We start from the raw sequence: 18407 nt of genomic DNA on the forward strand, positions 1-18407 counted from the left end.
GTGCCCTGCTGAGTCAGCAAGGGAAATCTCAACACCCTATATTTAAAATTCTGTTCATGGATGGTCAATAGATATATGGGAAATGCTTTTACTGCCAGTCTGTCACTATCATGCTGGAACTCTGAGCTGTGCAGGATTCTCTGTTTAAGACACAAGAGTCTGTGAAATTACTACAGTGATCCCTTCCAGTTCAAAAAGTGGAGAGGCTGAATGGAGTCCTGCAGTATTTGGGGAACTTCTTGGTGCTCTGCAGATCTGGAAATCACTTGTTCATGGGGACAGAGAAATTCTGTGTCAGAGTCAGGATTACAGCAAAGATCTTTGACTCTGAAGTTTGTGCTAAAAGCACTGAGAAACATTGCTAACCCAAATCTCAATAAGCTAAATCATAACCTCTGTTGCTTAGAACGATCCTCCTTTCAACATAACCCCCCCAAAAAAAACCCCAACTGTTAGAAAAACTAAAAATATCAACTATTTAACATGCAGCAACCAAAGAAATTTCAGAGCAGAAATTTGGTTTTTTTTCCTTTCTCCAGTTTTGGACTTACACAAATAAGATCTGATGATCTTCTTGACATAACAGCATGGACAGTAAGTAGCATTTATGCTCCTTGAAACATTAAATACCAGAAGAATCAGAGATAATAATACTAATCACTTTCCAAAGATACATTTCTTCATTATAGACCTTATCTGTAGTCTAATGAAGTCAGTGAGAGTCTTTCACTGACTTCAACAGACTTTGTGCTGTGCCTCCCTTGTTTACAATTTTAATGAAGCTAGATAAATAATTCACAAATACAGAAATATTCAAATCAAGTATTCATGGATGCTTTTTCAACTACTTATGTAGCTCTGTGGGATCACTTTATAGTAGACAATACTGTAACAACACAAATCTCCAAAGGGCCTTGATGACTTACACAGATCCTGGTCTTTGATAGCCATTACTTGATGCAGTATCTAATCTTAATCTCCTGCACATTTTGGGAGGCAAATCAGGGTTTGGTGGAGCCTTTGGTGTATCTTTGGTATCTGTTGAAGATAAGCTCTGTATAGATCCACTGCAGCTTTTGTTACCTAAAGAAAACAACCAAATTATAGGGAATATTAAAGCAAATTTGAAGTTGTTTCACAACGTGTAACATGCAAAGCAAAGTTTTTGTTGTTGCTGTGTTTTGTTTTTTTTTTTAAGAGGCAAAATAGGTAGAGAAAGTACTTACTAAGAGGAGAAACAGCCTTTCAGGCAGAAAGCAAGGAGAAAAGGACCAACAGCAAGAATGAAGAAATGACATTAAAATTGTGAAGGCTAAAAAATTACATTGGACTTAAATGGCTAGATAGTACATTCACTAAAAAGTGACAATAAAAACATTTATAAAGTAGTACACTGCATAGAATTGTAGAAAAAATTCATGTTGGAAGAGATCTCAGGAAGTTATCTAGTCCAAATTCCTGCTCAAAGCAGCATCCACTATGAAATCAGATCACAGTAATTTGTAATAATTAGTATTTCAGTATCCACAGAAGCTTCATGCAGTTTAAACAAAATACTTAGGAATTAATGATTATGAGTTGCCTAAAACAATTGCTACTGTAACCTGATAAACGAAATCTATAGCTGTACAGACGGTATTGCACACAAAAAAAATCCTTTTAATGAATACAAGGCATGGCCAGATGTGTCCTTTAAGCTGATCTATCTGTGGACTGCTGCCTTGTTTGCATATATATTCTGCAAGACAATAAGTGCATCTACTTCTGTGTTTCTTTATTACCAAGAACAACAGATGCTTAATAATGCTTTAAAAGCTGTCATAACATAAAGAGATCCCAAAATATAAAAACAATAGCTGTATTATTAATATTGTTATTCTCTAGTATTATTCTATATTATAAATTACTTTTAATGATAATTATTATTCTACATTATTAATACTGTTAATATAACACTAATTCATATCTGGAAGTCTTAGGAAAAAGCTTGTACGCTCCATGGAGGGCAGAGTGGAGAGACTTTCTTAAACTTTTAGGACTTTGCACATAAGCACTTATTTACCCTACCTGTACTTGTGTTATACTATTGACAGCTCAGTGGCAAACTCGGCACTCGTACTCAGTCCACTGGAGCTCATTGTTTCAGTGCCAGCTGTTAATCTTCATAATCCAAAACACTGCAAATATACCGATTTCAAGAAGGTGTTTCGTCTAAAGGAATTTCTATATAGCTGTCAATATAGTGCAATATCACCTCATATACTCACAGAGGTACAGCAAGGCTTCACAGGCATTCCAGCTAACTTGGCATTTAGCAGAACTGTCTAAATTAAGAAGCTATATTTTTAAGCTTCTCTGTCTTGTAAGGAGCCTTGTCTACAGGCTTATTTGGAACACAGGCTCAACTTAGGTGCTCTTCTTTGAAGCAGCATCCTTCTTGGACTGAACAGGAAGACTGGTGTCTTAACTTGTGCACTGAAATTGGATTCCTAAAGTTGGGTTTGCAAACTTGTGGTTGTTCTTGCACATCATATCCATATACAAGACTATTCAGCCATAATCTTGGGTTCAAGTTAATCTACTTGCAGTACTGGATAACAAACCATGCAAATGGGGCAGAATGAAGCAGCCATTCCATCAGCAGGGTTTCAGACATGCCAGGGATTACCTTTTTATCCCATCTGTCCAGTCCTATCTCAACTAAAGGCATTGACTGTCAAATCCGTAACTAAAAAAAACCAACCCAAAAAACAACCCCCACCTGTCCTTCAACCTCCTATTTCAGTCAATTGAAGAGATGCAGTTGTCAAAAAAAAAAAACCAAACCCAACAAAACAAAATAGGCACATCGACAAGGAGTGACAAAACTGTTACTTACTAGATATGTTAAGCCTAGCTGCTTTTTAAATTTAAATGCTAGCTTTGATCAGTATCAATCATGTTGCACTGAATCATTCCTTTGACAGTGATAAACCATAGCTACCAACTCTTCTTATAAACCAGCAATCTCCTTACAAGTCAGCGGTCTAGGTGAGGCGCAGCAGGATAGAGTACTCTAAATTCTGAGAAACACTGATAACTTTTAAGCTGTGTGAACTGTACAGGTAAAAAACAACGGAAATATGTCAGAAGCAGTTTGAAAACTGAAAGAACATGCCACAAAAACAAATAAATAAACATAAAAGATTAATGGATATCATTAGTTTTCAGATGCAGCTCTTATTTTCTGATGCCTCACAGTAAACACTGATGTCCTAAAAGACCTTGGAAATTACCTTCAGCTGATGGAATTGATCTAAGAGAAGATGCTGAAGACCTTTTCAGCCCAGACAGACTGTAAGAACTCTTTTTGGTCAGGTCTGTTGGTGGAGAGGCATTCTCTGGTCCAGTGACAGAAGCTACACTTTGGCAGTCTGACTCCACGTCTGTTTTGGTTGCATCCTCCTTTGATGAGGATTCTGGACTTGTAGTCCAGAGGCCTGAACTCTTCTGGCCGTTAGAAGAAGGGGGAGAGGCAATCCATGGAATCCCCCCCGATTTTTCCCTGGGCTGCGAGGGTGTGCATTTGGTAGTGCTGTTCTGCTCGGAGGAGTGAGAAGAGAGAGATTCAATACTGCCCATGGGAGTGCTGTCTGGGCTACTGCTGTACGAGTCACCTAGGGAGGAGGGGGGGGGGGGGGGGAACAAAAAAAATAATTACATTTTGTAATCATGTGCATTTCTCTCATGCCACCTTTAGCCCCTTGTACCTTACCTGTCATCAAATTCATTAATCTGTGGTTTCAGAGGCAGTGATCCTTAAGACAAAATATCTATTTAGTTACTCTAAGTTTGACACATATTCCTATCTTTAACCTGGAAGAGCTGCATTTTGCGGTATTTGTTCAGAGCTGATGAACATAATGGGCTACAGGCTAAACTATTTCACATAAAAGTTTGCATTTTCAAAGAACTGCTTGCAATATAAATATCCTTAGGAAATTCAACAGTTACAATGCTGCAATATCTTTGTGGTGAGCATCTTGCTGGATTTCCATGATAAGGCAAATGTGATACTTGTCACATTTATGTTCTTAAATGCATGATTGTATTGCCCGCAGGCACAAGAATTGAATATTACTTTGGTTACCAAGCTGCTGGGGATCTCTGCAGTCTAAGTCTATCTATAGATATCCTATTTTCTGAATCGTCATACGTCATGATACATCAATATGTATCCTGCAGAAGGACAACTCATTCCTTACAACTTGAACATTTGATGAATTTCTTCAATTAGACTGATATTACAGAAATTTACCTACCTACACAACATTCTTTGTTCTGATCTTATTTCCAATAATCTTTTGCCACAAAAAGTGGGAATATCCTAACAAAATTATCTGATGATATAAAGGTAGGAACACTCATCAGAACTGAGGAAGGACTGGCCTATAAAACAGCGAGGGCTGAATTATCTTGAAGACTGGCTTCAGTCTAGTGAGTCATACATTGGTTTCCAGTAGGATTTGTTCCCAAAAGCTAGGAGATAGGATTAAAAAATTTCACAAGAAGCAGAGAATATATATTCTTCAACCACACAGGAGTTATAACAAACCAACATGATACAGCTGCTCTTGCCTTCACATGTTTCAATATCCTTGGCAACAAGTGACCATAACCACACACAATACTACAGATAAAGTCATAAATACCAGTGCCTTGCATAGTGGATCTGGCAACAGTAGTGCCAGTGGTACAATAATCTGAAATATTCTGCCCATTTCTGGCCAGAATTCTGGTATTCCAGATTAGATTGTTCCCCATCTTCCCCCTTTACAGACCATTAGTCCCTTGAAAAGTGCAAGATGGACTGAAGCGTAAATTTGTCAGATACATTTTCTATCATTCCCTACCATTTGAAACCTGTATCTCATTTTGTCATGCCATACAGAATTCCTTAATTTCCTGCAATATAGTTAAGTGTCCGTGCTTCATTTAAACGATGACTTAAAACCATCTAGTACTTCAGAATTTGCTGTTGCCAGAAGCCAAGGCTCTCTCTTGCCTGTCTGCAGCCATACCTAGAGATATTTGGCAAGGAGAATACCTCTGCTTCTGCCTTGGCCTTCCAGACACAAGTGGTATCTTGACTGGAACTTACGTAGCAAGTGCTGAGCTTGAGCTAATAAGCAATGCACAAGCGGAGAGCCCCTGGGTCAGACCTAGTTTCAATCCAGCTGCCAGCACAAGACATGTGTCTGGATGAAGAAGTGTGAGCTTGTACACACTCTGGAAAATACGTGCACAGAAATGCCCCTTTTTTATGCTGTCGTCCATTCCTTGCAGTTACACAGTGAAAAACAGCTGAAACTTGCCCAGTTTCTCATCTGGTGAATGTAACTGACATGCAACTGGTTCCTCTGTAACTTCTTACTTGGGATCCCATGCCATTCACACTGGCAATCAATGTGTAGGCAGCTATTGCTCTCATAAACTCTCACTGGCCGGAATAATGTAATATAAACCTATGGAAAATGCAGCACCTGTGCAAGAGTATACTGCGGATACATTTCCTAACATCACAGACTTAAGATTGCAGATCTACTACAGATCCTCAATAACAGATGTACCTTAACTGTGGATTAACTTAGTGTACCAGTTTCATGTAAATCTCCTTGAGGAACCAAGGGACACAGAAGTTCTTTTGGAAATCTCCTGCAGTAGTGGAACTGTTAACAACTTAATCTTTGCTACAGTTTCAATACTTCTCAATGGTACAGCCAGTAAGTAAAAAAGTGATGGCCCACTAGATGAAAATGAATGAAGTGAAACTTTTTAATAGTCACATTTACATGAAAATGAATAAGCATTCTAAGAAGCAATTAATTACACACATAACTCCCTGCTGTTAAACAGCAAGCCATATACATATACTGTTTGTCCCCAAAATATTAGAGTTTGTTTCTATTCCAGAAAAACTAAAGTTTCAGTGGTTTTGGCAAACCTAGGCAGTGGCTGACTTTAACCAATGACCACAGTTTCATGCATATGAAAAAAGCCAAGTAATGCTTTTGATCTCCTGACCTTGACTAAATTACATTTATTACAGGAGGAGAGGAAAGATTCTATTTACAGTTTCCCAGCCTTAACAATCATCTTACAATCAAACGAGGTGAACTTCATATAGTGAACTCCTCAGGGTTTCAAAGCAGACTACATTTAGATTAGAATATAAAGTCTACTATAAAAGATTTTTGAACACTGTATGCAATACAAGACTTGCCTAAAACCAAACATCCTTCCTCATCTGAGAGAGGCAAGGAATGAAGTCATTCAGCAGTGCAGCTGTGACTCACAGAGGTTAAAAAGCTGACAAAACCCCATCCGTTACGCTTGTAATTATTGGAATACAATACTTATTGGATATTATTCACGAAAGTTAAAAGACAAGACATAAAAAGGAAGATAATGAGTCAATAAGGACAAACTTACTGTCAGGATCTGCTAGACACGGTGTATATCTTCCTTTGGGTTTACGTGAACCTGTGGAGAGACAAATTGCTCTTGTCCTTCTGGAACCTGATCGGGACTGAGGTTGGGGAAGAGGAATATTGGGGTCTGGTGCAGTGTGAAATATCTGCATGATTAAAAAAAAAAAGAGGGGAGGGGGAAATAAAGAACATAAACAACACAGGTACTCTTACACTTCCATTATTAACCCATGTTTTCCTCACCACTGCACCTGAAATTAATGCTGTAATAGCCTCACACATTACAAAAGAGTAAATTCACAGAATATAAGCTTTGCTCCGATCTCATTTTACAATCCAAGAACCACAATACTGAGCTGTACTTAAAATTTATACTAATTACATAAAAATGTTTAAATACTTTTATTTGCTAGCCCTTGTTGAGAAGAGCTTCAGTCTAAATTGCGAAATGTACAATATGTGCTTACAACTAACTCCTGCCCAAGAAGTAATATATTTTTTTAAATATGAAAAGATTGAATTCTTTCTCTGTGTTCCTGTGAAAGCTTTTGTATGTCACAGAAATTCGTTATAGTCGTAACTTATTACAATCCAGTTTGTATTTCAGAAAACCACCTTATTTTGCCAAACATATCAAGTTTGATGAGGAACATCTTTATGTTTACAGCATCTCGTGATTTTTATCTTTTACATACCCCTGCTACCACTGGTCAACTTTGCATTTCATTACTGCAGAAAAAACTAAAATTTTGGGGGTATCCGACTATTGCGATCTGACACAGGTACACATGAGGTTTTAAAAGTCACACACTCTTTGCTGATAAGCATGGCAAGTTTGCCAGCAAGGACAGTACAGAAGTCCAGTAATTTGAGTGACTTTCATTTGTACCGCCTGTTCTGCAATATCCAAGACACATGCAGTAGAGGTCTTGAAAGACCCTAAAAACCCTCTTGGATACTTCTGGTAAAAATGATAATTGCCTTGGAAGATGACCAAAGCAAAAAATATAACCAAAAGATTTGCGTGTTTTTCTTCTAGATGTCCTTTCTCACCTATTCCTCCTAGTGTAGACTGTAAACTCTACTGAGCATCTCTTATGGCATTCTGTGGAAGGAAGTGGAATTAGTTGTGTGGAATGGAAAAGAGGTTTTACAGACAAAGATCGCCTATTCAGTTAACCTACTGAAAGAATCAGAACTGTCCAATCTCCACAGTGTGGAGAGGCCAAGTGTCATAGGTTAAATACCATGCAATACCAAAACACATCTCTGCAAGGATTCCTGGATCCCCTACAAATAGGACACTCCCAGAAGAGGATGAAGTGAACAATGAAAAGATACCTCCACGCCACTCACAGAAGTGGAAGAAAGCAAATATACTTCTATGGTAGAAAATACTTCAATGGACATCTTGAGATGCTCTTGAAGTACGTTAATACTGTATCAGGCATTAGTGAATAGCACATCAATATAAAAATATGTCTGTAGACAGAGAAATAGAGCAAGGGTGATTTTGGTTGTACAGCCATAGTTTTTGTATTGAATGAGCTTATTTTCTGGAGGGGAAATTCAGTGTTGGAAACATGTAATATATATGTTTTGGAGTTACAGGCAAGGAGGCTATCAGTATCATACCAATTTTGAGGAGTCCCTATGAAATATAACTGATGATACCAAGCAGTCCTGTCAGTACTTACTGACCAGCCAGTGCAGGGGATCCTGGTATTGACCGGGAACTACCCCTTGTCTGAGTAACGTGAAATGGAAGAAACCCAAAGTTTTTTCACTTCGTTTTGTTAGTCATCAGAGAAGGTGATATATATCAACAAAAGATCCCCAAAATAAAGTTTCTTTTGATGACTAAGTAAGGGAGGTCTTGACTGTTTTGCTGAGTTCTGAAATCAAACAGTTTAAAATAAAATAAAATCTGAGGAGGCTTTTCAGTGAAGCTGATACCTGCAGTGGTAGTGACTGAAAGTAAGTGTTTAAGATTTCATGGATTTTCCTTCTCAAGCCCTGAAAGAGTTCTTATTCAATGTTCCAGGAAAGAGTTTGAGATGGACCTTTACTGTCACTGGTCTCTTTGGGGAAAACAAAATAAACCAGGCAGTCACAGACACGCCTTTCTTCAAAGCAAAAGAAGTATCTAGAAAAGTTTGTATGTTCCAGAGTATTCAAGAACTTTTAAATCACGAAGGCATGATGGACTTAAAACCTCTAACTAGGAATAAAACCTCATCTAAAATACATTTTTTTTTTCTTTTTGCTTTTTTACTTTTGATCTAGTATCTACACACATGACCTACACACATGAAAAATGACACAGTGCATAGAAATGGGGGATTGTGCTGGGGATCCACATTGATGCTGCTCATGAAAACAGGAACTGAAGGATGGTTGGGGTTTCATGATGTTAGGTGGGACTAGATCTCCACTGTCCCACTGGCGTACCCCAAAAGGACAGCAATGGTCAGAAAGACTCTGACCTGATGCCCTCAGAGGAGAATCCATGCATTCACCCAGAGTGAACCTTCACACACTGCTCGCATGAGAGAGATGGAGGAGCTGGGAGCAAAGTTATGACCTTCTCATTCTGTTTCTACATATAACAAGGACACAGCACTCTTCAGAAAGCAACTGAAGATTCAGAGCAACTCCTTCAAAGCATGGGAGATTATGCCTTGGATCTATACCCTGCACAGCCACAAAAGACTTGCTAGGAATACAGATCCATAGCATGGTGTGGGAAGAAGGTATTCTTTCTATTCAATGACCTTCTACAAATGCTATTTTTCTTATTCTTAAGAACTTAAGGATGGCAATGAAAATGAGATCTTAGTTCCACTTTATCACAGAACAGTCAGATAATGTCTTTCTACCTTTTCATAATGCTCTATCAGAATTTCAACGACGATATTCTGAAACTTAATGTTCATCATAGCAGCCACGGTTTCTTCTTGGGCTCTCATCAGAGTTGGTCCAAAGATAACACCAAGGTTGGATACAGTCATTAGATTTTGCTGACTGTGTAATGATACCCTTTAAATGAACACAAATAATATGCAATTAAATAGTTGTGCTAAACTACAATTCCAACAGGCAAAAACCTGTTAAGACTATTTCTTTTACAAGATCCCAAGTTCATGCCTCCCCTTTAAAAACACTTTTTAAACTTTCACTTTTACTAGAGTCAAAATGCAGTGTAGTACAACTACTGTATTTCCATTAAGGCTCCCATCCTGCAATAACTTAATGGATAATGAGCATGTCTTCCTAGAGTAAGTATTTAAGCTCCTGACATAATTGACAGGGAAAAGCAACTATCTTTGAATGTCTCCACAGAGAGATCCAGACCATCTAAAGTTTAGGAGTCTTAGAGTTGGTACCAATCTCTCTCCAATGATTATACAGGAACTTAAATACTTGATGTTGTATTGACTGAAAATACAATGATATAATGGAGGTCAACCATATACCTGAGCTTTCATGTAAAGGAAAGAAACTTAGTTACTGAAAACACTTACATTGCAATAGGATCTCTTTATTAATGTGTTGAAAACACGGGATCAATGGGGTCAGTGAAATCATTGTTTTTGTGGTATAGATAACACTAAATGTTCATAATGACATCTTCTGGTTAAAATATATTAACCTTTTACTTCTGTATATTCTGTTATTGCTTACTGTACCTTTTCTGTCATTTTTCTTCTTAATGTAGAATTTAGAAACTTAGTTTTTCCAATAATTTATCAGATAGTAAAATGGAAACTATCAATCAGTAATCCTCAATGCCCCTTTTCTCTCCTTACAAATAAGATTTACCAAATAAAAACCATATCATCATAAATCCTTCAAATAACTGCCAGTGATTCCCCAGTCACAGCTGCCCTATTGCCTCATGTCTGAGAAATATCATGCCAAGTAAAGATTTGATAATTGCCTTAATGCTTAATTTTACTGAATCTGCTATCAAATAGAATCAGTTATTGAGGCACTTGTTCACATTTTCCTCTTCCTTCTCACTGCTATCTGCTACCATTGTCAAGCTGAGCATTTTTAGCCATTTCCTACATAATTAAAATAACCCTTGTACCTTTTAAAATTAAGAAACAGTAAAATCTATAAAACACTGGAAGACTAGCAGGTAGGAGCAAACTTAATCTTCTGTTTTCCTCTGACAGCCTTCATTGATCAGGTTTATGGAGACATCTGCTACATTTTCCTTCCAATAATATTCTCAGATAGCTTGATTTGTTCTTAAAATGTTATACAAACATTAGCAAAATGATCTATCTGATGTCAGAGTAGCAAATAACACAAATAGTATCCCCTTACAAAGATTAAAAAGGCAGTGACAAAAAGACTGTGAGATTTTCCCAAGGCTACTGGGGGATTTTGTTAGGATCAGGATCAAACCCATTACCCTTTCTCACACATTACCCTTTCTCTCAGTCTCACTGTTGAGTAGGCACTAATGATACACAGAAAGAGTAGAATAGTAGAATTATCTTGGTATAGAGGTGAGATAGACTGTACAATTACTTCTATAATGAAGTAATACTCCCCTCATATTTGGAACAGGAATGTTTTAGCACCCCGTTTACATTGAGAAGCAGGAGAAATATGGGAAACGGGTTTGTATTGGAGACAACATGATTACAAACTGCAGGAAAATAAATGCCTATCTTGTTACATGTTTCCTATGTTGCTTCATTAAGTTATGCCAAAAAAACCTTCCAAAATTTTACTTCAGACAGACACACTGGCAGAGATCGTTATTTGGAAGCTATATCATGAAAATAACTACCTTGATAAAGCACATTTTTAGCCAATTATCTTAATCTAATTTTCTCTGTAACAGATCTTATGTTTGGCTTAGGTGACTAAGGGGTGTTTGGGAAGCCCACTATTTGGGAAGCCCACTAAAATTCCATTTTAATGAAAACGGAATTTTGAATTACTCAGCTCTAGATTTGTCAGAAAATCCTAAAAAAATAACCCTTTGCGATGTTACTCCGCTTTGTGCTGCACAGTAACTGTTAAGGTCTCTTACACAAACATTATAGTCTTACAGCATGAGACAGAAAGGAGTGTTTGTCCTGTGTTTGGGTTTCCTTGGTTACAAATTTGGTAGCTTGGTTAATAAAAGGAATGGTGAATTTAATAACATTGTAATGAGAAAGGACTTTCTACAAAGCATTTCAAAGGCTCAATTTCTTGCACAAGAGAAAAAACCCAGGGCTGTAAATGGATCATTTTGATAACCAATTTCCCCTGACCTGGTCCTACTGTTGCTGGGCTACTGAACAGATACAGGCCAAGGTAGTCATGCATTTCACGTAGCTGTAAGGCATTCATTAAGGTGCAGCTGCTTTCTCCTCAAAATCTCTTTGATACATCACCAGTAAATTTGTGATACTGCCAGATCGCAGTATCTATCTATCTTAGAAAAGTATGGTGTTATTAAATCATACCAAAGAACGATTTATTGTTTAAAGTATACAGGTAATTTGACTAGGAAGCTTTAAAAACAAAAAATGAGTTATGTAACTGAAAATAACACCAAACTTCCTGTGTTCGCCTATCTGCTGACTGTGTATATACTCATACACTACTACCTCTCTGCAGGGGGCTTTTCAGGATTTGCTGGTTTTGTTTGTTTGGCTGCTTTTAGTATGATCCACATCCCACAACATCCAGATCATATTTAATTTTGCACAGTGACACAAAAATCAAGGTAGGCAGAGAGCTAAAGACCTTAAGACCTAAACCAAGAAAAAATAATATTATCCTCATTTTGTAACCCATAGTTAAAGGTATAGTATTTTGACCTAGACACAAAAGCATACATAAAGGAACTGAACAGCTAAAAGAAATATAGGGAAAGGATGGACATTTTGAAATTGAATTTTAAACAAAAGAATGAAGCAACAGGAGATTGTGGGTTTTTTTCATATTTTCCCATTTACATAAAATTAAGCACTTTATCTGCCATTTGTTCCTTGAAAAATCTCCACACAGTGGTAGGAAAAAGATGAGGAAGGAAGATAACTAATATACTTAAGAGACTAATTTTCAATTCAGTCTCATTAGAATTGCTAGCATAAACAACAGCTGGCAAGTTGTATGAGAAATTAGAAGGGGTGAATTGAACGTTGGAAAGGAAAGAACTGAAAGTTTTCAGTATAAAACCATAAGATTAAATTTATCAGAAATGAGAATTGCATCAAAGATGTGATAGGCAAGAGTTAAAGAGAACAATCAAAGAAGGGAATATTGCAGGCATGCTTTTCTTTGGAAATGCATCTGAGGTCATATTGAGAATAAAGAGGCCAAGAAAAGAGGTCAGGAAAGAAATGCTTGCCTATAACTAATTCTGCCTAGAAATAAGTCAGTTCCTATGTATATATAATCCTAATTTTGTGGCTTCCAGACTAGCAGCTTTTACGAAATCATTAATCCCTCATTAAATGTTTTAACTTTTTAGAGGGTTAGAAAGCAGTAGATACTGTATTTTTTAGCTAATCAAACAACTCCATGAGTAAGGAAACTTATGAAACTTGCTTTCACCTGGTTCTCTGCGTTGCCCCATGTCTAATGAGATGCAAGGTTTGCCTAACCAGTTTTTGCAATGGAAGCATTCCCAGCAGCTCCCTATCATGTTAGCTTTCCAGGGGCTAATGGCATAAAGGGATAAAAATAATTTATTAGGGCTAAATAATTTCTTATCAAAGAAATTTTCAAAGTTCTCACATCTATAAGAGGAAGCAAAACTTCATTAGGCTCCACTGTAGACAGCTTACTGCGGGCTGTGGCTCAAGCTGTGATCAAAAAAGCAAAATAGCTGGGACGTAATGAATGGAATGAAAACAATATGGACTCCTATCTTAATGTCTTCTACATATCTCAGTCATGTGGGCCTTATCTGAAGGGCCTTATAGTTTTAGATGTTTCTTAAATTTAATTAGTGCCAATTCCTGTAGTAAGTAGGAACGTGAATGAAAACACTGAGTGGGTTTATTTTGTAAACATAGTTGGTCATCTTGGTGACTCTTTATGGTGTTATTTTTTATTTTGTTTTTACAGTGAGTATTCTTCAGCTACGTTGAGAACAGCATTTTAGAAATTAAATGTAATTTCAAGTGGCATTGTTTCAACACAGAGAATGGATTAAGCAACATTGACAAATGTAAAGCTGAAATAATCACATCTTACAATAATACCAAAGAGAAAAATAAAAAATAATTACTTGACCAAGTGCTTGATAAGGATGTCCAGCATCTCTCTGTTCTTCTCTGGTAACTTATGCACAAGCGCATGCACTGCCTCAACTCTGTAGTTCTGATCATCTGACTCTATTAAACAGAAAAAAAATATTGTTGATAAATTAGAACACGTGCTAAGATGCGACTACAAATGGCACCAATGCCTGTATGCTAATGTATTGCTTGTACGCTAATGCTGTACATGCATTACAAGGAGCCAAACACAATTAGCCTTTAAAATGGTGAGGACAATTTGATTATACTTATTACAACATTCTGAAATCTGTATTCCAAGTAACTTGCCAAAAGCAGTTACCACTGATACTGGAACCAACGAAATTTGTGGCAATTTTGTCCCGGTGTGCCACTTCAGTGAAATCCAAGATTTTACCCCTTGATATATAAAATATCTAAAATTCTTTAGTGTCTTTTATTCTTATCAAGGCAAGAGGAAATGGGGAAATAACTTCAAATTCTAAACTGGAGTAATTAGAAAAACAATCTTACTATCTCTGTATCTAATTACTCCATTTCTGAAAAGGAGATAATTATCACCCCTTCCAATTTCTCAAGGCAAGCTGAGAAAATAAAGGTCCCTGGATGAGAAGGATGAATGCTATAAAAGAATTATCAACCCATATAAAACAAACAAACAAACATATAAATCAAGGTTCAAAATTTCATGCAGAAGGCAGTCACACAGAACCTCTAAGAAGATCAGAACAAACCACTGAACAGCTTCATCTAGTGTGACTTCTCTGGTTTGAGGGCTTTCATGTGGCACTGTGCTGTCACATACAGTGACATGGAAGAACTCGGATCCATGGCTGGATCACTGAATAATAGACCAAGGAGAAAAATAAGGATAGTAACTGAGGAGATTAAGTGTTAGAAACAATATTACTTTCATGAAAGTGTATTTATTACTTTACTTACTAACAGCAACAATGAAATCTTTGTGCAGCTTGAAAGTCATCAGTGGTTCTGAAAGACATCTGGTTGTAAAAAAATATTAAAAAGAAAATTTAAAAAAATGCATTACTGAAAGTCCTTTTAAGTTTTATGGGGTGATTATGATAGCCCTCAACGTCTGCATAATGTATATTGGTATCTTGTAGGAAACCCCATTCAATGATGACTGATTGCAAGTAGTATACAAATCAATCATGTACATAGTCTGAAAATCTCTTCCAGTTGAATCTGATGTCACCATGTAAGTTAATAAGGGAAATACTACTGGCACTGACTTCAGCACAGAGACTCACTGTTTTCTGGCTTCCATACTGTAGAATAAGAATAAATACAGCTGCAGAACATAGGACAGTAGGCTGCAGAAGCGATCTTTTGCCCAAGAAAGGCAAAAACATTATAAAATTTGGGACTGAAATTCTGATCTGAGAGATTCTAGAAGAGTCATCCTCTGAAAAGCAGACTGTCAATTGCCTTATAGACACAAACACACAGCTACTGCTAGCTCCCGTTCTAATTTCACAAATACAGTATCTACAATGATTTGTGCTTCTGAAGATGTATTATAAATTTCTTCAACCAAAGCCAGTCTTTTCAATGAAGTTTACATGAGCATTGCACTATAAATCCTAGGCATATTTTCCTGAGTGAATAGGGATTTCTGATGCTGCCCTTTGTTCGGTGACTGGTTGAGGAAATCTAGATTTTTAGAAGGCATAGAAGACCCACCATCTGAATTTGACGCTTTTTATTCTTTTTCTTTTGAATGTCATATATTGAGAGCCAAAAGAGAGTTATCTTGGGAGTATGTCCTGGTTTCGGCTGGGATAGAGTTAATTTTCTTCCTAATAGCTGGTATAGTGCTGTGCTTTGGATTTTAGTATAAGAATAATATTGATAACACGCTGATGTTTTGGCTGTCGCTAAGCAGTGTTTACATTGGTCAAGGACTTTCCCCCCCTTCAGCTCCCCATGCTCTGCCAGGTGCCCAAGAAATGGGAGGGGGCACAGCCAGGATAGTTGATCCAAACTGACCAAAGGGCTATTCCATACCATATGATGTCACACCCAGTGTATAAACTGGGGGGAGTTGGCCGGGGGGGTAGCGATCACTGCTCGGGGACTGGCTGGGCATCGGTCGGCGGGTGGTGAGTGGTTGTATAATTTTTTTTTTTAATATTTTTTTCCCCTTTTTTCCCTCCCTTGGGTTTTGTTCCTCTCTCTCTCTCTCTCGTTGTTTTTTTTTCCTTCTCATTATAATTCATTATTATTATTACTATTATTTTGTTCCAATTATTAAACTGTTCTTATCTCAACCCATGAGTTTTCTTACTTTTGCTCTTCCTATTCTCTCCCCCATCCCACCGGGGTGGGGAAAGTGAGCGAGCAGCTGCGTGGTGCTTAGCTGCCGGCTGGGGCTAAACCACGACAGAGTACCATAATTCTTGAAAATTCTGTCTCTTATTAGCAAATATTTTAAGAGAAAATGATAGTGTGGGAGGGATATTCTATTTGTGAAGACATCAACAGCATAGGATAAAAATCTATGCTTTTGCAGAGATTTTTATTCTGTTCCAAAAATGATGCCATGAAACCTCATGGTAGCTTAAGGGATTCAGAAAAGAGAGACTGAGCACAACATGCTTTGTGGTTAACATAAAAGATTTTAAATAAAAACATGCAATTAATTAAATTCTGCCAAATTTAGGGCTATATACATAAGGCATGACTATCTTAATAAGGCAGAAAGTGTATGACAAATTCTAGATTTATTATTACACATAGTCACAGGGATATTAGGCAAGATAATAATATACTCAATTATTACCATGCTAATGGATACAAGAAATGTAATATGATATTAATAAGCAAAAGATTAATGGGCCAGAAAAGGAATATGGAGATTTGTGTAGTATCATACTTACCTGAGGTAGTTTTTTAGTCCGCTTGTTATTGTTTTATTGTCCCAAAGTTCCATATCAATATCCATATCAGGAGGAGATTTAGGGGCTGGTAGAAATGTGAATTATGATTTTGTTATAGTTTGACTAACACGCTAACTAGAAAAGCAGCAAAACAAGCTAATAGATTAGTCATTTAGCTCATATGATTACTTATTAGCCAGAATAGCTACCAATCTGATCAATACTTATTTTTTAATGTCTGCCAAAGTATTAATAAAAATTAATTTAGCACTCATATTTAGTACTTGTAAACATGAAATATATGCACTGTATCAAAGTGTAAAGTAAGCTCAAGTCAGCAGAGACTTACTAATGTATTTGGCTTAGACATTCAAACACAGGCATCAGAGAGCCAAATTAGCAAGAAAAGTGAAAGACTAGAACAACTGTCTATTAAACTGATTTATGCTGTGTTATAGAACTAAGCTTTGGAACACTTCTGAAATATGCCAAATAGATACCAATAAATAGAACTTTAAAGCTAAAAGAAGAAATGTATTTTATCAGTAATTTGCTCATGTATATCAATGACTGCATGCAGAAATTGAACACCAATGTACACAAGAAACTAGTTAGATGGATCACTCATTTTAAGACTGCAAACTCAATTCAGTGGCAGTAAGTGCACATACAAAATTGTAAATATTATGACACACCCTTCTGAGTACAACAGTTAAGGCAAAAGGGACCACAGCACACACGCTGCACACTGCCAAAGGTTCACTTCAGATACTTACAAAATATGGTATTCATCAGCTTTTGCACCTTGGAGTTTACACCTCCTATTCTGTACAGCCCCAGGATTGTAATACCTACATTGGGAAAACAAGCACAATGAAAATAATGAAAATGTGGTTATTTCAATATACGCTGATGCATCCTTGGTGTATGTTTTGAAAACAACTAAATGTATTTATGGAAAATTGTACAATTACATTCTTGAGTAGTGCTTTACCCTACTGAATTCTCTTCTGGGACATTAACAAATGCATTCCACTGAATCCACACCATACTATACACTAATCATAATTTTACATTAACAGAACCGTTTTGCATAGAAATGACCCATATTAGCAAACAACAAGGAGATGGCTGGGAAAAGTGAAGGATAAGACCCAAAAGCAGTCTTAAAACACATTACACATTGACAAGGTTATCTTACCTAGACTTCAGTGGAATTACTATGCATCTATACTTGCTTAGACCATCATCCCTTCCAATTAAGATTTGATTGACATTTATGGGAGAAATAATGATTGTATCCAAAATAAAAACATATACTGTATACTGTTGCAACACTGCAGTTGAGAATTTATATTTATATTTATGTTATGCATGGATCCTCATGCAAAATAGACAGTCAAGCCCCGATTTACCCATAAGTTTCAACTGTTGGGGTTTTTTTTAATAGCACAGATATTAATGACAAATAATGTTTAAAGTATGACATTCACAACACTGTATTTCAGTATTCCAGTGATTACAATTTTATTGTTTTTAACTGCCTTTTAAAATCAGCAGGATTTAAAAGTCTTCCTTTCTCCCCACTTCAGGTCTTACCATTTAAAAATAGCCCACTTTTCCTTTGAAAACAACATTCCAAAGTCTGATCTCACTTAGATAACCTAGGTGTTTTGTTTTGAAATCTTTTTTTTTTTCCCCAGAAAAAAATGCAAGCTCTGAGTCAGCAGTGATTCAAAACCTACATCACATTGTTACCTGAGAAAGTGAATTCATGT

The 18407-nt window shown here is 36.8% G+C and overlaps 1 protein-coding gene across 2 annotated transcripts in view; it reads right to left on the bottom strand.

The window, feature by feature from the left end:
* Window positions 1-18407, bottom strand: part of ARHGAP42 (Rho GTPase activating protein 42) — a 178110-nt gene that overhangs the window by 12755 nt on the left and 146948 nt on the right. For both annotated transcript variants that reach the window (XM_075491057.1, XM_075491055.1), the window contains exons 14-21: window positions 17406-17480; window positions 16630-16714; window positions 14672-14730; window positions 13720-13825; window positions 9350-9509; window positions 6472-6616; window positions 3276-3656; window positions 927-1083 (exon numbers count right to left, since the gene is read on the bottom strand). In XM_075491057.1, coding sequence (XP_075347172.1) covers window positions 927-1083; window positions 3276-3656; window positions 6472-6616; window positions 9350-9509; window positions 13720-13825; window positions 14672-14730; window positions 16630-16714; window positions 17406-17480 — 1168 coding nt within the window. The remainder of the gene's footprint in view (window positions 1-926; window positions 1084-3275; window positions 3657-6471; window positions 6617-9349; window positions 9510-13719; window positions 13826-14671; window positions 14731-16629; window positions 16715-17405; window positions 17481-18407) is intronic.

Source organism: Mycteria americana, chromosome 1 (assembly GCF_035582795.1).
Source record: "Mycteria americana isolate JAX WOST 10 ecotype Jacksonville Zoo and Gardens chromosome 1, USCA_MyAme_1.0, whole genome shotgun sequence".
NCBI lineage: Eukaryota > Metazoa > Chordata > Aves > Ciconiiformes > Ciconiidae > Mycteria > Mycteria americana.